The 21,276-nt window shown below is 45.3% G+C and overlaps 2 protein-coding genes across 2 annotated transcripts in view; one reads left to right on the top strand and one right to left on the bottom strand.

The window, feature by feature from the left end:
- The window catches only part of nbn (nibrin), an 11,721-nt gene extending 6,482 nt beyond the window's left edge, over positions 1 to 5,239 (top strand). Inside the window, exons 13-16 of the mRNA XM_080857693.1 lie at positions 856 to 1,017; positions 1,513 to 1,626; positions 3,301 to 3,350; positions 4,988 to 5,239. Coding sequence (XP_080713819.1) covers positions 856 to 1,017; positions 1,513 to 1,626; positions 3,301 to 3,350; positions 4,988 to 5,024 — 363 coding nt within the window. The 3' untranslated portion in view covers positions 5,025 to 5,239. The remainder of the gene's footprint in view (positions 1 to 855; positions 1,018 to 1,512; positions 1,627 to 3,300; positions 3,351 to 4,987) is intronic.
- A 2,270-nt stretch (positions 5,240 to 7,509) lies between these two features.
- Positions 7,510 to 10,986, bottom strand: osgin2 (oxidative stress induced growth inhibitor family member 2; the record flags this gene model as incomplete). The annotated part of the gene is made up of 5 exons (XM_080857477.1): positions 10,899 to 10,986; positions 10,197 to 10,333; positions 9,624 to 9,815; positions 9,186 to 9,277; positions 7,510 to 8,782 (listed from the first exon to the last, which is right to left on the bottom strand). Exons 1-5 carry the CDS (start codon positions 10,963 to 10,965, stop codon positions 7,510 to 7,512), a joined length of 1,761 nt encoding a protein of 586 aa, XP_080713603.1. The 5' UTR covers positions 10,966 to 10,986.
- Between the last annotated feature and the right edge of the window lie 10,290 nt (positions 10,987 to 21,276).

The raw sequence follows: 21,276 nt of genomic DNA on the forward strand, positions 1-21,276 counted from the left end.
CCAGAGCAATATGATGCCAACTTGAGATAGTTCAGTGGCCACGCCCCCTTTTTTGTCGAAAACAAAGTGGTGTGTGACTGGAAGTGGATGGGAGCTCCAGGCTGTCGCTATGCTTAAAGCCACCTTCACACTGTTGCGTAGTTTAGGGCTCAGAAATGACTGAAAGTCCGTTTGACATAGACCAGAGCAATATGATGCCAACTTGAGATAGTTCAGTGGCCACGCCCCCTTTTTGGTCGAAAACAAAGCGGTGTGTGACTGGAAGTGGATGGGAGCTCCAGGCTGTCGCTATGCTTAAAGCCACCTTCACACTGTTGCGTAGTTTAGGGCTCAGAAATGACTGAAAGTCCGTTGCTATGGTTATGCTGTGACATTACAACATTACAGACATTACAAATCCTGTATTATTCATTTTTCTCTGTAGTAGTAGTATTAGTCGGAGGTTTGTGAAAATCTGAAACCACACAGAAATGTAAAGGTGGCTTGCGTATTTGTTTGTGTGTGTGTGCTTGCCTACATGTGTGTGTTTGTGCTTGCGTGTCCATGTCTTTGTTCATGCCTGTGTGTGTGTTTGCCTACGTGTGTGTGTGTGTGTGTGTGTGTGTGTGTGTGTGTGTGTGTGTGTGTGTGTGTGTGTGCTTGGGTGTCCATGTCTTTGTTCATGCCTGTGTGTGTGTTTGCCTACGTGTGTGTGTGTGTGTGTGTGTGTGTGTGTGTGTGTGTGTGTGTGTGTGTGTGTGTGTGTGTGTGTGTGTGTGTGTGTGTGTGTGTGTGTGTGTGTGTGTGTGTGTGTGTGTGTGTGTGCTTGGGTGTCCATGTCTTTGTTCATGCCTGTGTGTGTGTTTGCATCCACAGGAGTCCAAGCCGGAGGTGCGCTCTGAGGCGGATCAGGACCTGCCACGGGGGCTGCTGCTGGTGGAGTTCAAGTCTCTGGTCGTGAGTGGGCGCTCCAGGACCAGACCGGAACCCCTGCAGAGCCGCAACCAAAATGACAAGAACTTCAAAAAATTCCGCAAGGTCAGTCACATGACATCTTCTGCTGATCTAACCACTAGGTCAGGTGTGCCGGTGCGCATGTGTGTGTGTGTGTGCGCGTGTGTGTGCGCGTGGACTGAGAGTAGTTGTGTTGTCTGCATGGGGCTCAGATTCCTGGGGGTGTGACATCTGCTTCTATAACAGGTCATATTCATTCAGGGCACTAGAGGGCGCTCCTGTGACTACTGTTTATGTGCTCACAGACACAATCGATGTGTGTGAACATTTCTAGAACATGCTTTTTTTGTGAACATTTCTATTACATGTTGTTTATGTGTTGGGGTAGTGTTGGACTATGGATTTGAGACAAGTTTGGTTCTGATCCATTACCTTCTCTGTATTTGGTGTGTAAATTCTGGTCTTATTGTCTTCTGAGCTTCTATACCTTATTATCTCTGGTTTTGGCACTTTTCTGCAATTTTTTTTTTACCTTTGTGTCTGTGTCTGTGTCTGTGTGTGTTTTGTGTGTGTGTGTAGGTCCCTGTCCCAGGCTCGCAGGGTCTTCCTCAGATCATTGGCGGCTCTGATCTGGTGGCCCACAGCAGGGGGAAGAACTCTGAGCTGGAGGAGTGGCTGAAAGAGGCTGCAGAGGTGAGAGGGGAGGAGGGAGAGGGAGAGGGGGGAGAAGGAGAGATGGGGGAGATTGAGATGGAGAGATGGGGAGGTTGAGATGGGGGAGATTGAGATGAAGAGATGGGGAGATTGAGATGGAGAGATGGGGAGAGGGGAGATTGAGATGGGAGGTTGAGATGGGGGAGATTGAGATGAAGAGATGGGGAGATTGAGATTGAGAGATTGACATGGAAAGATGGGGAGAGGGGAGAATGAGATGGAGAGAGGGAGAGATGGGGAGAGGGGAGATTGAGAGGGGAGATTTAGAGGGTGAGAGGGGAGACTAAGATGGACAGATCGGGAGGGGGAGATTGAGATGAGGGGAGATTAAGATGGAGAGATAGGGAGAGAGGAGATTGAGATGGAGAGATGGGGAGATTGAGATGAGGGGAGATTAAGGTGCTATGCACACGAAGTCTAGGGCCTCCGAATCGGATTTACTTTTCACACCAATCGAATCTTTTAATTTCGTACATACGGAGGCTGGCAACGAGAGATTTGCGTAAACACGGAGGCAGCAGATTGCGGTGAACCGACTGTAGTACATACCTCACGCCTGTGGGTGGCGCTTTAGCGCTTTATTTACACAACTGAAAAAACGTGAAAAACCTAGAAGAAGAGACTCAAAAGCACAAGGTAAAGGAAGCAGCAAACGGATAAACAAATTACACAAGACATTCAAGCTCCAATTAACAACATTACATTATGATGGTTAATAAAATCAGTGGTCAGACTAAAGGATATGCGAAAATGAATTCTTTTTTCTATTGATAATAAAGAGTTTGGAACAGTAACATGACATGTCTGTCATCCCATCTCCCATGATGCATTGCTCCGAGCATTTTACATACATTTATGAATAAAAAAGCAAATTAAATCGCTGGCCAATTTATATTTGTGGTCATGAAAGTTATGTTACGTCTGAATAAGAAGAATTAGATCAAGATAGGGGGCTAATCAAAAATCAGAAGACTGGGTTAATGTTAGTGAATTCGAGGCCCACCATGAGTGAGATTTTGAGGGAGAACAAGTTATTTATATACTGGTTGGAGATAGCGGAAAAGATCACGTGGGGCAGTGACGTCATCAGGTTGCGTGAAACCGTGCAGACGAACACCAGCCCCCGTACCGATTCAAATCTACTCACTTTCTACCCCGGACTGCGATCGTTGCAGAAACGAGGTGCGGATAGAGAGTGTTCGTATGGATGATAGGGCTATCTGTATTAGCTATCCGTATCAGTTTGACAAACTAGGCTCCATGTAAACGACACTTAAGATGGAGAGATGGGGAGAGGGGAGATTGAGATGGAGAGATGGGGAGAGGGGGGGATGGAGAGATGGGGAGAGGGGAGATTGAGAGATTGGGAAGTTGAGATGGGGAGGTTGAGATGGAGAGATGGGGAGAGGGGGGATGGAGAGATGGGGAGAGGGGGAGTTTAACATGGAGAGAAGAGGGTAAAGGGAAGGTAAAGAGGGCAGGGTTGTAGAGTAGAGTGTTGTAGATCTCATAAATATATATCTCAGATATATATAGACTCTAAGCACGATGAAGTGCAGTGTGATAAAGAACCTGGAGATGATGCTAGTTGCTAACAGCGCTATGGAAATACATGATATTGATATTGTGTGTGTGTGTGTGTGTGTTTTGTAGGAGGAGAAGCAACACGAAATTGAACAGGCAGTGGGAGACGAGCTGTTCAGGTAAACACACTCAGTTATGCTTCTCTCTCCTTCTCATTCTCTCCCTCTCTTTCCCTTACCCTCCCCCTATTCTCTTTCCCTCTCTTTCTCTCCCTCTTTGTTTGTTTTTTTGTTGCCAACTCCCAGAGATATTAGACATTTTTTTTTTTTTTAGATGTCAAGGATGGGAGTGAATTGATTAAAACAAAACTCTTTAGCACATATTGGCCTTTGTGACTACATCCCTTCTACACACACACACACACACACACACACTCACTCACATTCACACTCTAGGGGTATACCCTCTCCCTCCCTCTCTATCGCTCTGTCTCCCTCTCTGTCTCTCTTTTTCTCTCCCTCTCTCTCTCTCTATCGCTCTGTCTCCCTCTCTGTCTCTCTTTCTCTCTCCCTCTCTCTCTCCCACTAGCTCTCAGAGCTATCTCTACTATCAGCTAATCCTGGCAAAAGAAATGCTGACTTGGATCATTTGCTCAAACGCACACATACAGGCACACAAACACACACCTACCTCTCTCAAATAACTCATGAATACCATCCAACTCACACACATCAAAGTTGATGTCTGTCTAAGTGCATTAAGCACATCCAGTTTTTCGAAATTTACATTTGTTTTTTTCGAGTAGCTGTTCAATTTATTCACTGCCGCTTATTAAGTAAACACAGATACTGTCCATGTTACAAGGGTCATGAGAACTCCTCCAACAAAACAGAAGCAAGTGTGTCCTTATAAGCCCTTGGAATGTCAGAAAACTACCATCACAGACGGCTGAGTCTTGAAGAAAACACAATAGCAAGGCAAAAGACAGTTTGGGGAGTATGAATCTTGTAGGTTTTGATCAGGTTATACCTTGTAAGGTTGTTGTTGTGTGTGTGTGTGTGTGTGTGTGTGTGTGTGAAGGAGGGGGGGGGTGTCTGTGTATAATTGTGAGGACTGGATTTAAACCCAACATAATCAGATATAGATACATCTTGTTGAGGGAAGCTGATAGAGTTGGAACTGAATCATCCAGCAGAGACATGGCTGAGCAGGAGAGGTAGGTGGAAAGAAGCACATACCAAAAAAAATAGAGGTGTTGCCAGGAAACAGTGGCAGGCCCCTGATGTAACCAGAGCAAAGGGAGGTGTCTCCTCTGCCTGAGCAGAAATGCCATGCTCATCCCATGCCTCTGTCGTCAATCATGCAGAAAAAGAAGAGTGGAGAGGGAGGGGGGGATGGAGAGGAAGAAAAGAGGGAAAGAGTGAGGGAGATAGTGAGATAGACGGCAAAGAAAACAGCTCCCTTGCCCCCACCTCTCCCTAGCGAAAGAGAGGCGCAGGGGTAAAAAAGGCGCCAGACATTATTTTATTGTGGGCCTGTTTGGTTTGCTGAGTGGAGTACGCTGTCTGATGGGGAAGGTCAACAGTGATATCTTTATGCCAGCCGAACTTTCCGTTGAGCGTAAGGCATCCTCAGCCTCCTGCAGGAATGTTAAAAGCTTGGCTGGATGACTTTTATGGGTCCATTTTTTGCACACTTTGATGGTTTATGCCTGGTCTGGTTGAAATCCCATTCCTCTTTATTTGTCTTTCTGCTTGTGTATCTGGGTTGCTTTGTTATTGATGATCAATTAATCAAACCATGCTGTTTTTTACAGGTACAACCCCAAACCTGTGAAGAGGTTATGGAAATAGTGGCCGGTGCACAAAGAAAAGATAACCAAGAGGAACGTGTTCGCATTCTGAACTGCTCCGTGAGATGAAGCCTATTGACAGCAGAATGATAGTTTGTTGGGATGACATTGTACCCCAGGGAAACTAGTTTGATTCAAATACCAAAATAATAATGTTTTCTGCTGTATGTGTTTAGCATTTTTGTTAGCATTTCACTGATGGCATGCAATGTAACACACACACACACACACACACAACTTCAGTTGTTATTTGGAATATTTTGAAAAGATTTATTTGTTCTTAATAAAAAATATTGTATACAAAACATATATTAAAACCTTCCTTTATGTCTTTAATCAGAAGGATAAGTCACGCTTTGACCTTCGGCACATCAGATGGCATTTCTGCGCCTCTGGGCTGAGAGAACATTGAATATATACCTGCTTGTGTGTCTAGACCTCACACATTCGTTTCATTCTCCCCTTCTCCCCACACGTTACAGTTGACTGGGTTCTCAACTTAGCCATGTCGCTAAATTATAACGGGATGGTTAGCATGTATCATTATAAGCAGTACTCATGTATATGCTACAGACGGGAGTCCCAGAGATCGAGCCAGAGTGGAGTATTTGGGCGGAATTCACTACGAGCCTATCAGTACTGACGTCAAACAGACGAACCATAGACAGGCCGGATAGCTAAACTAGGATTGGCTGTCTTGGCGTGAAAACGACAGCCCCTGTCTGCTCCTGCCCGGTCCTGGCAAGTCTGGGGTCTTGCAGGGGGGTGATTTCGGGTCGATTGGCATTGTGAGCTCGCCGGGGGGTGCGTCTGTCTGTGTTTCCATTTGCCGTCCCGTCATGTTTGAATTCCAGCCATTGTTTTCGGCGGGACTGTCCGGAGGACCGCGCATGACTGACCCAGTCCCGTGAATGAGGGTAGACAGGCCCTACCCCACAAGCTTTTTAACCCATTCTCCATTGGCTCTGCTTGCAAGAGACATAGTTTGGCACAGTAGAAAACAGTTAAGGAGTTGCCTTTCACCCACAACAAAAGAGCTGCAACGTGAGATGTTTGGTACCTACCAAAGTACACAGTAACTGAGGAGACAGTTGTCAGAAATGTGAAAACAACGGCACTTGTTATGTTGAGGGAATGGAGACAGTGCACCTGTCTATTGTCCAGGAGGTAATGCCTTACATTCAGTTACACATCCAAGGGGAGACAATGAGGTCAGGGAAAGGCAGTCTAGCCCTCAAAAGGACAACATGCCTTCAGGTTTGCATTCTACTCTGCAGGGTCTAACCGATTTTGTTACAAACTTCAAGCGATTAATTTATTGTAGGTGCACTAGAGCTAGGCTGCATCCAAACCAACAGCCATCCAAGCCCTATTGAGATAAGACTTATGTTGCTTATCATTCAGGTCATTGCATAGCAGAACACAGCCATAGCTACTTGATTGTGGGCACTACTCAAATAGATCACAACCCACTTGAGTGGGCTGAAGATCCGGGCCTTTATTTTTAGCATTTTGGAAAGTGTATGTGGTATTACAGTCCTATCCGCTATGCTCAAACATGAATACCTCTCTTAAAGCATGAGAACAGCAATACCTAGGTAAAGTATCTACGTAAGCCTATATATATATTTATATATTTGCATGCAGTCTTTTTGTTTTAGGTCCTTACATCCAAATACACATCTCATGTCAAATTAAAACCCACTGTCTTAAGTTCAGTGTTATTGTTAAAAAAAAACCTAATAATTAGTTCAGTCACTAAGTTTGAAAGCTATTTCAAGTATCACCAATGCAGTTAAATATTTTGGCACTAACTGGCTGAAACATTTGGTGTAGTGTTGGATTTTTGTCTGAATGATCATTTAAAACTTCAGATGAGTTGAAAGGAATATTTGGGTATTTGACCAGAAAGCATTTAGCTGACGTGCATTTCAGTGTGGTTAAAAGATATGTGCCTTGACCCTCATCTGGACATGATGAAGAAAGTTAATAACTTTGCATTTAACTAAGGTCAGATAAGGTATGTGGAGGAAGATCATATGTGCATTTTTAGATGCCACAAAATCAACAAAACATGGTTGTTTGTCACAACGGTTTGTCTGGAAATGAAGGTCAAAGTGTGAGTGACGATTAAAAAGAAAACCCTGAATACATGTAGATCCAACAAGACGAGGAAATAACGGTGCGCTTTGGCCTCTGAGAACATTAACCTGTGAAGAAGGCTTACTGTCAACACGAAACAAAACAGGAGAAGGAAATTCTATTAACTCCTCTAGCCTCTACTCACTTTCATCTTTAAAAATGGTTAGAAAGCTTTCAGGTTAAAATAGAGATATCCACTGCATACATGAGATCTAAAAAGCAAAATAAAAAGATACCACCCTAACAAACCTACATGAAAGTAGCCCTCACCTTCCACCTTCCACCTTTTATTATTCCCTCTCTTTATTTCTCTCCCTCTCTCTCTCTCTCTGTCTTCACACTTCTTAAACAAACCCTCCACCTCCCCCTCCAAGGCCTCCACCCTCCCCTCTCCCCATGCTACCATTGGTGATGAGCTTCTCTCTCTTCTTCTTCTCCTTGAGTCTCTTCATCAGGCAGCTGGCGATGCCCAGAGCGCCACCCGTCAGGAAGCGCACAAAGTTGTCACCCACCAGCGGGCCCATAGCGAACAAGCCCGGCTCGGCGCAGCACTCAAAGGTGTAGGGGTCGATGTCCAGCGGGTTCTGCTTGCACGAGACGGGCCGACTAGGGTCCAGGCTCAAATAGCGGCCCTGCTCCTTGAGGAAAAACAGGTTAGGGAGCGAGCTGATCAGAACCAGCGCCATGGAGACCTTGAAGGCTCGGAGCGAGGTACCGGGGCCCTGCAGCACGCAGCGCATGTCCGGCTGGAAGGACACCACGCAGTGCTCTGGGAAGCTGATGTAGCCGGGCTTCGGTGGGGCGCCACTGAGGGTGGCTGAGGTGGTAGCCCCGTTAGGGGGAGTGGCGGAGTTGGGAGCAGCTCCCCCCCCGGGGGCCAGGTGGCTATGGGAACACATCATGTTGTAGACGCGGTGGTACTCGGGGTAGAGGGTCTTGGGCAGCTGCTTGAAGATGAGCTGCGGGTCGTCGGTGCGTTTGCGGAAGGCATGTAGCACGGAGATGCCGTGGTTGCGGGCACACAGGACGGCGTCGGCCGCACACAGGCCAGCCCCCACCACCAGCACCGGCTCGGAGAGGGGCCCGAGTTTGGTGCGGTTGCTCACGGCCACGCCCAGGTCGCGCACGCTGTGGAAGACGAAGGGGAGGTCCTCCCCTTCCACGCCAAGGCGGGCTGGAGAGTCGGACGCCCCTGTCGCAAGGACGACATTCTCTGCGAACAGGCTGAAGGGCACGTGGGTGTCGTCTTGGACACGCTGGTAGCCTCGGACCTCCCAGAGCCCCTGCCCTAGCCCGGGGGAAACCCCAATGCTGCTGCCCCCGCCGTTCACCGCCTTCTTCCCCTGGTCCACCTCGTCGGCCATCTTCTCCTCGCCGTCGCTGCTCCCGTTGCTCTCGACGCCATTCTTGATGCCGTTTTTCTTCACGCCATTCGCCTGGCCTCCGTCCTTGGCGTGGCTGCTGGTCAGGTCGTCACTGTGGCGGCCGCGGTGGAGCCTCTGCACGGAGGTGATGTAGGTGTTGTCCACGAAGTTCTTCTGCAACCCCATCAGCTTCACGTAGTTCTTGTAGTATGAGGAGATCTCCTCCGGTGAGGCGCGGTCACTGGCCACCCCCCTGGAGACAAATGGCCACAACACCATGGCATATTTCCTTAGTTCCTTAGTTCTTAACTCCCCAATTATCCTTAGTTCCTGACTATTCTTACTTAATCATCTGACTTCACTACCTTTTTCAGGGTTGAAAATGTAGTCTACTTGAACAGTTGCTTTAAAGCCTTCCTGCCTGTTGGCTATTAATAGCAAACTACAACTCCCACTGAAACTAGAGGAACCCCAGCAAAGACTTGACTTGATAAGAACCTCAGCTTCTGTATCCCGATTGTTCTTTTTTCTCCATCTCTCCCCCCAAAGCCGTCAATCGCTTTCTTTCATCTCTGCATTTATTTTCATCTCACGCACCCTCAACAGAGTAGATTATATTAGATTGTCATTGAAATGCAGTAGAAGTCCTGTCTCACCTGCGTTTGCTGGGGCACATGTCCCTGTAGTTGACCCCTGGTAGCTCCATCCAGATGCCCAGACTGATGGTCAGCATGGACCCCTCCATGGCCTGGAGGAGCACAGAATCATCAGACGTGCCCACAACACAGTGAGCAAGGAGGATTACAGCTTATGTCGGGCTCAAATATTCAATGTACGTAGTATACATATATTACAAACACAATACTAATGTATACGTTTTCAGTGGTCAAACTATGGTCAGAACCTTGGCTAAGGTGTAATACATGTATTGGACAGCCTATGAGACATTTTGATCAATGTGTGCCATGTTTGAACTTTTAGTGACATGCGCTATGTGACAATGCAGCTGTGTGGTGTGAGAAGCCATCAGCTGACAGACCTTGTGGGGGTAAGCCTGGCTTTAGGCAGTTAAAGGGACGGGGTGTGTGACTCACGTGCCAGGCTCCCCCTGGGGTGGCCCTGCCCAGCACCAGGTGGGGGATGTGGCGCTGGGGCTCCAGCCTCCACTGGAGCACGGGGGGCAGCTCAAAGCCCATGTCTGCGTTGGGGTGCAGCAGGGTGTCAAACAGCACCGCCACTGGGTTGGCCGAGCGGCCCTCCAGACCCTCACACAGGAGCTCCAGGTCCTAAACACACACACACACACACACACACACACACAATAGACATACGCAATCAGCTTTTAAGACTCACTTTAAAACCTCTTCAACAAGATGTGACTCATTTACACACATACTTCAGCAGCAAGCTTGTTTGTATGTGCTGAGGCTCATTCTAAGATTGTCCGTGTGTGTGTGTGTGTGTGTGTGTGTGTGTGTGTGTGTGTGTGTGTGTGTGTGTGTGTGTATGTGTGAGTGTGTGTTTGCACGTGTCTGTGCATATGTGAGGTTGAGTATGAAAGATAAGTCTCTAATGGTCTAGTGGTCTCTACTATAGGTTTGCATTGTTTGCAATATGAAGTGTATTTGTGGGCATGTGCGTGTTTGGTGTGTGTGTGTGTGTGTTACCTGCTCAGTGATAGGCAGGTGCTTGCTCTCCTGCAGTTTGCGGTACAGCACTGGGTTTGGGTGCACTGTGGCGGGATCCAGGTAGGGGGTGTACCCGCTCAGCAGGTATGACAGGCAGATACCTGAGGGGCCGTTACCTGGGAGAGGAGGTCGTCACAGAAACACCTGAGGTGAAAACAATGCCTAACATCCCAGCAGTGGGAGTTGATCTGTTTTTCATTCCTATTCGTGTTAACACATTTGTGGGATTGAAGTGTGAGTTTTATTGGAGAACTTATAAGGAGAAACTGAAATTAACCAAAGGATTTGATTAAAAAAAATTCACAGTAAATCTAGTGTGTTTTTTTTTTATTTCAGACAATGTGCCAACAGATCCAGTTTATAAAATGTTGTACAGTTCCTATTGTACTTACAGTAACATTTAGACAGTAAGGAACCTGGTATACCAAGAATTTCAGCAGATTGATTTGTGGTGGCCATAACATTTTATCAGAGGCAGCAGCGTTTGTGTCACTGGTTTCTATGGTGACACAGATGAATGAAGCTGTACAGTAGGTTGGGCTGGCTTATGTGACCTCATTGTCTCTGTGTGAGTGCTTCTGAACACATCTCTTCTGTCTCTGGCACACAACTAAATAACTTCCCTCACACATGCACTGTTGTGGAGCAGCTGTTAGAGGTACTGTGGGTGGTGGGGCTCACCGATGATGACCACTGGCACGGTCGGAGGGCAGTCCCTGGGTAGAGAGCTTTCTTCCAGTAGAGGCATGGTGGCAGCCAGAGCCAGAGCTGGCACTGCCGTGTAAACACACACACACACACACACACACACACACACACACACAGGCATCCTGGTAACTCATCACACATCCTCCACAGCTGACATAACTACTTTGTCTGCATAACATAGATATCATCATAACATGCTTTTTTTCATGCATATGTTACACATAATAAAATGTAGTTATTGACAAATGATAATTAATGTGACTGTGTGAGTCACTCAGTAAAGACATACTTTAAGCTTCATCTTATTTTAGATATGAAAGCTATGAAGTCATTTTTATTGTGTTTGTTGAGGGGTTTTATTGAACATAAGCTTGACCATAAAGCTTGAGTTAGACACTATGATGAAAACTCTTATGATTGCATCTTGCATGATTGCACCATCTTAGTGGATATTGCCTTCAACTGGGTAGGAATGTGTATTTGTGACCTCATCTGACCCACTAACAGCTGGTGGTTTTAGAAATAATAAAAATAGAACATAACTTTTTGTCTCAAATCTTACATTGTCTTTTCATTCTTTTTCAACCTTCTGGTCCAACTCTGTACCGATCGATGCATTAACTGCTGGCTGTCCCCACCTTCACAGCAACCCTGCTAAATTCTGGCACTTTCTACCCATCTCTAAAAATGTGACATACATTTATCTGCAGGCCTTTTTTAACTTATTTTTGCTTTACAACTCGGGCAGCTGTACGGTTTTCAAGTAAAAACTGTGTTTAAAATCCTAGCTTTATTGTGTACCCCAGGAACTCCATCCAACGTATCGAGTCCATAGGTGACTGAACTCTCAGTAAGACTTGGATAAACAAGCTGATGAGCATCGCTGGCTCTCAAGATCAGCCACAGCTGCAAACTCAAGACATCCACAACATGTGAATCTGAGGTCAAGCTATTTTGAGAACAGCAAGACTTCATAAATAAAGTCAAAGACAAGAGGGCTCGAGTGCAGTCACGCTGTCTCGGGTCAAATAGGAGAGCAGTGAAGATCTGTCCCCATATGACCGCTGCAGAGACAGTCTGCAGTAACATGTGGCTCTCTCGGTAGGATGACTCATTGAGAGGACAGTGGACACGCTACCTGTGGCTCTGTCATGGAATGTAGAGGATGTCACATTCTCACTTCCATATTGGGTCATTAATACATGGGCACCTTGATGCATGCAAGACCTACAATGACATACAACAGCTGTGCAAATAAAGGCAAAAGAACTAAGAATGTTTTGTGCTGTCCTGAAAACAGTATAATGGTACACTCTGCTATCTGTGAGAGTTAACATGTACTTTAATGGGGCTTGTGATGTGTGCTTGGCTGTTTCCATGTCAGAGCGAGACCTGTTGTAACAGCATAGTGATAATCTGCATGTCTTACGATCTTGTGATCATGATATGATGGCATGGCTTCGGTCCTCAGCTGCATTTGACCTCTATAAAAAGCAAGCACCTGATCCTCGCTGGCATATTTCCAGGGGATTTCTCACAGGACTGTTGCACACCTGCACACTTGGAATTACTGGGCATCAGTCTAGCACAACGCCGGCACAAAGTCACAGCGCGTGCCACAGCCTGATGGAGTCGGTGGACAGTCAGCACTCTCCATGCACCCTTAGCCGAGCTCCTATGGAGCATGACGTCCTGTTGTGAAGGAGACCCCTGCTTTCTCCGTCAAACAAAATACAGACGACCCACTCGGACACGGGCATCCACCCTCCCCCCGCCCCCTCACAGCCTACCACTATGTGTGCATCACATGGCCATTTGGGCCAACCACCTGTTTGTGACCAGTGGCCTGTGTGTCACAACAGGCCCGAGGACAAAGAGTGTCCGAGGGAGTGTTTTTTCGGGGCCGGGGCTCATTGTGTGAGCGCCGTGTTGTTTTTCACCTCTGCGCGTCATCTCGCTGTTTGATACCAGCTCTTTGAATGGCCCCAGCTGACACTCATAGCATGCTGTCAGACAGAGGGAGACAGTCGGGGTAAACATGGTGACGGACAGAGGGAGTGAAAGAGAGGGAGAGGGTAAAGTGAGGGGGAAGAAGGGATCAAAGTTAAAAACAAACCATCTCTTGTTTTACTTTCTTTTTTTTTTTTTTTCTCTCTGCCACATAGATTTCTGGCAACAAAAACAATGTTGGGTCCGATCTACTCACTGTTCCAAATACATGACCACGCATCCATAAGCCGGCCTCTAACAACAACAACACACACTCACACACCCACACATACACACACACTCATACGCACACGCACATACACACATACAAACATGCATACGAAGACATATACAAAAATACAAAAAGTATACATATACATATGTCTACAAAAATCCCCCCCCACACACACGCAGACATACATACACAAACACCCATACATATATGTCTACAAAAATCCCCCCCCCCCCCCACACACACGCAGACATACATACACAAACACACAAACGAATGTCTAGAAAAATACCCCCCACACACACGCAGACATACATACACAAACACCCATATATATATGTCTACAAAAATCCCCCACATACACACGCAGACATACATACACAAACACACAAACGAATGTCTAGAAAAATCCCCCCCACAAACAGGCAGACATACATACACAAACACACGCCCCCTGCACTAACCAGCGCTAGTGGGGTGTTGCTGCTTGCATTGAGTAATACAGCCATTGAGCTAGCTTGCTTGGGCGGGAGACCGTGTGGGTGTTTTTGTGAGCGCGCTTATTGTTTTCATCCCGGCCGGTCTAAATCCCCCCTGATCACAACTCCGTGTGGCGCGTAATCCGGCCCCCGCCGTGTTTATGTCGTTCCGCGCCACGCCGCACCACTCCGCGCCGCCCCGTACCCTCGGGGCATACCGACAGTCAGACACCCACCAGCCCCCCAGCGGACCGCTTCTGACCCCCTCTGCCTGTTTACCTTCCGCAGCACCACTGCCCCCTTCCAGCCTCCGAGGGGCGACCAATGGGGTCTCGGGTGGGGTGGTGGTGGTGGAGAGGTACAGGGGCAAAGAGTGGCAGGAGGGGTTGGGGGTTAAGGGGGAGGGGGGGTTTGGGGTTGGCAGGGCCCAGGCTGGCATTTGCGCTCCACTGGTCAACCATTTAACAGTCGCCTGACCACATTCATGCTACTCACTCCACCTCCGCATTCACTCTGGCTACTCACTCCACCTCCGCATTCACTCTGGCTACTCACTCCACCTCCGCATTCACTCTGGCTACTCACTCCACCTCCGCATTCACTCTGGCTACTCACTCCAGCTCCGCATTCACTCTGGCTACTCACTCCAGCTCCGCATTCACTCTGGCTACTCACTCCACCTCCGCATTCACTCTGGCTACACACTCCAGCTCCATATTCACTCTGGCTACACACTCCAGCTCCGCTGTTATAACAGGAGGGGACCATGTTATAAACTTGTCTACATGTTAAGTAACCTTTCATTTTAGGGCAGTTAAACAACAGAAGATACTGAGGCTTTTCAATATATAAATATATTTTTAATTTTTAAATAAAGAACATTAACTTTTTTTATTTTAATAAAATTATTTTTTTTATTTCATTAATATTTACTTAAAAAATGAAGTAAGAATATACCAGAAATGTATATAGACAGTGAAATGCATCCATAAATAAATATCAACTGGTAATGGTAATAAAACTAGAGTAAAGAAAGCAAAACTTATTTTTAATGGAATTAATTTATAATAACATCTATAAAAGTAAGGATAGATTTTCATAACCTTTCACAAACATACTTTAAACACACAAGTTCTGAGCAAAAACAGCTAAACCAACTGATAAAGGCCACCACATATGACGTAAGTTCAGAGCATCATTTGCAATCACATGCAGTTAATTAGTGTGTTGTACATTTTACATAATGGTAGATGTTACAATCACATCTAACTTAATGCCAACATGGCAATGTGTCTAGCCATTTCAGCATCTACTATCTACTCTATATGGTGTGTGTATGTGCCCATGCGCGTGTGTATGTTTTTGTCTACTGGAGTGTGGCTGAATGGATGCTAGTGTGTGTGTGTGTGTGTGTGTGTGTGTGTGTGTGTGTGCGTGTGTGTGTGTGTGTGTGTGTGTGTGTGTGAGTGTGTGTGTGTGTGTGTGTGTGTGTGTGTGTGTGTGTGTGTGTGTGTGTGTGTGTGTGTGTGTGTGTGTGTGTGTGTGTGTGTGTGTGTTATGGCTTGCATCAAACAAAGACCTTCCAGTAATCTAAGCTTCCACATTGAACACTTTTATTTTCTGATCAATATACTATGTTCTTACAGTGAAGAAGAACTTGGCAGGTAGCCTACTAACTAACTAACTCAGAACTACTCAGTGGTTAAAAAAAATATCAATAACCATGTATGCTCTTAGAGCTCATAATTGAAATAAAATACCTCTTACCAAATGAACTTCACCATATGACCTCACCGGCGATTCCACAATCGGCCAACCGCACTATGACAATTATCATATGTGTGTGTGCACGTGAGTTTAGCATGTGTGCGTGCGGTGCATGTTTCGCGCGTGCACAGACGAGACGTCTACTATGTTCACTCCTCAACATAGAGTACAGATGGCAGCGCGAGTTGAGTTGGCAACACAATCTCGACCAGTGCATGCGTGTCATCATCAACCTTGCATAATTTAGGTCACGGTCGTAGCCTACTACCTCTCTTAATTAGAGAGTGGCATCGGGAATGATAAAATAGCACGACATTCAAGTAATTGTGTGTGTCTTTCTGTCTGTGTGCGGACGGGCGTGTTTCGCTTACCTCTGTGGAAAAGACACTTCTGATGAATTCTGTGATGCGCTATCAGTCCTGTCTCACTGGCTGCCTCGGAGCGCTTCGGCGGTATAAATAGCCGTTGTGAGCGGTGGGAGGGTCCGTGGGCCAGGCATGACGACACGGACCGGCGGATTGCAGGATGCTGGCTGGCTACCGGGCGGCACTTTTCAACAGACAGGATCAGGGCAGTCTTGGTGACTCGCCGCCTCGCAGGAGACGCGTGGTTGAATAACAGCCGGACTGAGGACACGCAGTGTAGCCCTGGAGAACCGCGGCTGATGTACAGTCTCCTGCATCACATGCACCTCGCGCTGCACCGACAGGCATGAAAAGCGAGTGCAGATTCGTAGCCAGAGATGCTGCTCAGTGAGCATAGTCTGGTCCACAAGAGAGGAAACTTAATCGATAATGTCTCGACGTTGCCTTCTCACCTCAAGTCAGAGCCAACCACGGAATGCCTGTTTGGCCCTGCATGGAGCCTTGTTTGAGACCAGCACTACTCTTCATTCAGAAATCGTGGTGATTTTCAAGATCCCACACTACATAACTTCTCGCATATTTTCCACCCTCCAGATTTTACAACAGTCTATTGCCCTGTGTGTCCCCATTGTAACCGGAAAGCTTTATTCTAGACATTACATAATGCTGTGTTAAACCTTTTGTAATAGGCCTGTGCAATTTGCAAGTGTTGAAAAATTGTCCTGGATAAACAGTTTTTAAGTCTCTTGTGAGTTGCAGGGTATTATTACATTACTGTACATGAGCACACAGTCTTCAGGTCCTCACACCATTAAAGCTGCAATATGGAGTTCAGTTCCAAAACTATTAAGCTATATAAAAGGGGTGCAAAAACCTTGCAATCATCACCAACAGCCCAGTTGGCACTTGTAGAACCTTGCCAGCACTCTAGCTGGTGTCTTTTGGCAGTGTAGCTAGCAATGTCATGCTGTGAAAACTTTTCTTCCATTTTTGCAGGGTATTCCAGCCCAGTACACAGAACTACATAGGACGTATCCTGGATGGCTAGTGGGAAAGACACAGGTGTTTATCTGTCCTTCACATGACCATATGCTATGTTGCAGAGAAAAGTTCAACTCATTCCATATGTGGCAATCAGAAGACGAGGAGGCCAACCACGTGTATCTGCGGTTTTGTATATTGAAAGGCTCTAAGCGTTCATCAGAAGATGTCCATAGATGATCTCACAATCTACTCTCTAACCCCAAACAACCCAATATCCTAATACCCTCTGTATGAATGCCGCGTTCACCATTTTAAAAGTAATTTAGTCACACCCATCTATCTTTTGTTTGGTTGACCCCACGGCCAATTCAATTTAACCCCCGCTATCTGACTCCCTCAACCGAACATGTTACCTGTTTGGAACCTGACCCACTTTATCTGCCTCAATAACACCATTTGTACTCTCATAAAATAATCCATGTTTACCAACTATTAAAAATATTTATTCAGCTATCAAAATGATTTTAAGGATGGTACCAAAACTAGGTGCCTATCACCATAGCTCAAAAAGTGTAAAATTGTTGCATAGTGTTTCTTCCCTCGGGATTAATAAAGAATCCATCTATCTATCTATCTAGGCCAAACTTGTAATGACAGTTTTTCTCCATAGGATGGCGAACGCCAACCACACTCACTCACTCACACACACACACACACACACACACACACTCTCTCTCTCTCTCTCTCTCTCTCTCTCTCTCTCTCTCTCACGCTCTCTCTGTCTCTCCCTTCTCACTCACTCACTCACTCCCTCTCACACACACAAACATAGACACACACACAAACACACAGTGGGTTGGATTTTGAGCTTAGCCTACAGGATTGTTTCGGTGACATATTGTGTAATAGTAGACTACTAATTTCTTTATAAACAAAAAAGGCCAAACCAGAACCAAACATGGTTCTGATGATGAAGATATATGTACTAATTAAGTATACAACTTATAAAATAAAACATTCTGCAACAATAATGATATGATGATCAAGGCTTCAGTCACAATAATGCCAATGCTAGTAACATTAGTACTACAACTCTTACAATAACTACACACTCTACTAATACAGTTTGTATTAGTACAAATATTACTACTAATTATTATCTAATTATTTCATTATCTAATAACTAATAATTATTATCAGTCTCAAAGTCTAATTCATTCAAAATTGACTTGACTTCTGCTTTCTTGTGATACATTCAATATATTCCACTCTTCAGAAGCTGAATTGAACAGCTTATTTCTATATCTATGTCACAGCCTTAACTCACAATTCCTAGGCTATTTCATGGCAATGCACTTATTCCATTCTCACGGCTGTTGACAGATGGCTCATTACCAGGACTTCCCTACCAATTCACACCGGAGCAATATCCAGCCAAACAAACAATGGACCAAAGGCACTCTCTCTCTGACGCACAGGTGAAATGCCGTGCTGATTTCCCAATCAACTCTAAAGCATCATGTCCTAACCTACTCCACCCTCCTCCAGGGCTTCATAAACCCGGCCAATGGCCCCACCGCCCCACCGCCATATCACCACAGGTGTCATTATCAACCAGAATAGAGCTAATAACGCTCTGTGACAAATAAATATTGCTAATCACTCAAAACCGTTGATTTGTCTGGTGGGCCCTCCTTGGCTGGGTTTCAGGGGAGATGCCTCACTTGCCGTTGATTTGGAGTGACGGCACTGATTGTGGTTATTGTTTGTAGCAGCTGGAGACCCGTGGGGTTTTAATGCAATTAATCTGAACTTCTTCCGTGAGTCATAGCTACCACCAGGTGACCTCACCCCAGTTCATGTCAGTCATGGATTGTTTTTGGATGTGTTTTAGCTCCTCATTAGAGCTGACTGCAATCTCCAGTGGTCATTAGATGAGGTGGCTTTGTGTGGCAATATTTATATATTGCGCACAAATTACCCCTTTGTGTGAATGTCTCTTCCATCCAAACTGCCACTCCCAATTGTAGCCTACTCCTACCCCTTGTATCCCTTTTTATCACAATGCTTAGACGTTGTGAATCATTTAGCTTAGTAAATGAAAATAAGCATGAGTAAAATTGTGCTGAAAATCTGTACGTTGTAGGCCTACTTCAGTACAGCAGAGGTAACTGGTTATAAGCCTCTGCTTATCTAGGTTGGACATTCCAGCAGGAAGCAGGCCATCTGGCAATTTAGGACAATTTCTTTCTGTTCAACTTGAATGGAAATGACAGTTATTAACAATTGAATTATGAAGATGCCTTTGTCAAATGTCATTATTACTTACCAGCTTAACATACATCAAATTCCTCTTAATCACCATCTCCTATACTCTCTAACAGGGTAGGCTACACCATCACAACCATAAAAAGGCAACAGGTATGAAAAGGTCCAGTAACTCACCTCTCAAAAACTTGCTTATTACATTCAGAGCAGGGAATAATCACTACAAGCCCATTAGACTTGGCATGTTTACAAATCCTCTTTTATTTATTTACCTCCAGCATGGTGCTTTAAGTGAAAGAGCTAAAACAATTGTGTTATCAGATGACAGAGAGAGAGAGAGAGAGAGAGAGAGAGAGAGAGAGAGAGAGAGCTTTATAATCTGAACCAACATAGGTTGCTGTTTGTTTCAGTTCTAAAAATGTCACTCACCCTAATAATTACATAATGTAATTATTGCAACAAAACCATGTAACATAATTCCAGCAGAAAACGTATTTCTCATATTCTCCACATTAGATTAGCACCTCCCTACACTTATGTGCAGCTTTTAACTTGTCTTTGTTATATTAACCTGCATCTCACTTCTCCCTCTTATCTTAAGAGCTGGGAACGTCAAGATGCCATCCTGTCCTGAAGCATCTAAGTATTTCTGTGTTGTGCCCTCCTCTTTTCTTCTTGGTCAAGTCATTCATGCACATTGAAATGTCACATTCATCTTTCAGGTGGTATTTTAAGGTGTAATACATTATTATTTATGTTATAAGATATGCGATATGCTATTTTGTGTTTGCTGAGGTGTGATGGAAAGGAGGTCAGGTAGACAATAATGATAAATGATAATATGATTGACAATAATGATACAAATTCAAACACACACATGTGTAGTGAAATTCCCTTGGTTGATTCAATAATAACAAGTATTTGAACATGAAGCACAAAAAATATATTTCTGTACCGTATTTACTTTGATAATACTTAAATAAAGCGCTGTCAGGAAAACAAAAATGTCATGAATAAAAAATATATATGTTTCAGTTTGCTCCTTTTATGGCTCGCTTTGATGTAGACAGGCGCTTGCCCATTCCGTGTGCCCTTGCTAGGACACAGTTCACATACTTTCCCCAAAAGTTTTGCGCTAGGTCTATAAACAGATCCTTGTGCTTTGGCTGCTGAGACGATCGCAGATGACTCAGAAAGTCCCACAGACTATCGATACTTTCCGACACACGCAACTTGCGCGAGTGGATGATCGCTCGTGATGCCGCCTCCCAGCATTCAGTGTTGATTTCTCCGTTGATGCCCGGGGGGCTAGGGATACCCGCGTCGCTGGACATCATGAGGAGCCGCGGCAACGGAGTGGAAGACGCAGCCATGAGCGTCAGACACAGTAAAAGAGTGCTTTGCCATGTGACTCTGAAGTATCTCATTATCAGGGAGAGTTGATTGGACACCTTGGAAATTAAGACAGATGACTAAGGAAATACAGTGATCTGCAAAACAAAAAAAAATATGCAAATCACTCAATATGGAATGACTGTCACAGCTTTGGATAACAGGTAAGTTCATGTTCTCTATCTAAGGGAAGCTATCCGTGTGGTGTAGGATATCTTACATTTCTACGGCAATTTATAATACAAAGTTATAAATACATTAAGATTTACATTTAGTTAAACATACACGATGACTTCACACTCAAAATAAATAATATGTAAAAAGTAAACTTACACTTTTTAACCGAATTTCAGCTGTCCAGCTGCAGACGTCCTCACACTCGTCTCCAAAATCCAGACAATGCTTGTTAGCCTTTTAGTGTGACTTTATAAAGGTGTGCGCCCACGCCATTGGCGTCATTGAGAGCCACCTCATGCACGATTGCATGTAGACTAACAAGATCTCTCACAAGAGAGAGATAGATAGATAGATAAATACTTTATTAATCCCGTGGGGAAATTCTGGGATCTTGCAGTTGCAGCTCATATTTACAATAATTACAAACAATATATACAGACATTATGATACAATACAAACAATCCAATTCAGCTATGTACAGTGTATGATGAAGGATGTAAAGTGCATAATAATTAAAGCATTTAATGGCAGCTGGGACAAATTACTTCCTATGCCGCTCAGTCCTTGATCGTATCGTGTTGAGCCACCCGCTGCGGAGGCTGCTGGACTGTCCTGCCAGGACATGGTGGAGGGGGTGATTAACATTGCCCATGATGGCCAAGAGCTTGCCTCGCATCCGTCTCTCTACCACAGTCCCC

Source organism: Sprattus sprattus, assembly GCF_963457725.1.
Source record: "Sprattus sprattus genome assembly, chromosome: 19".
Lineage (NCBI taxonomy): Eukaryota > Metazoa > Chordata > Actinopteri > Clupeiformes > Clupeidae > Sprattus > Sprattus sprattus.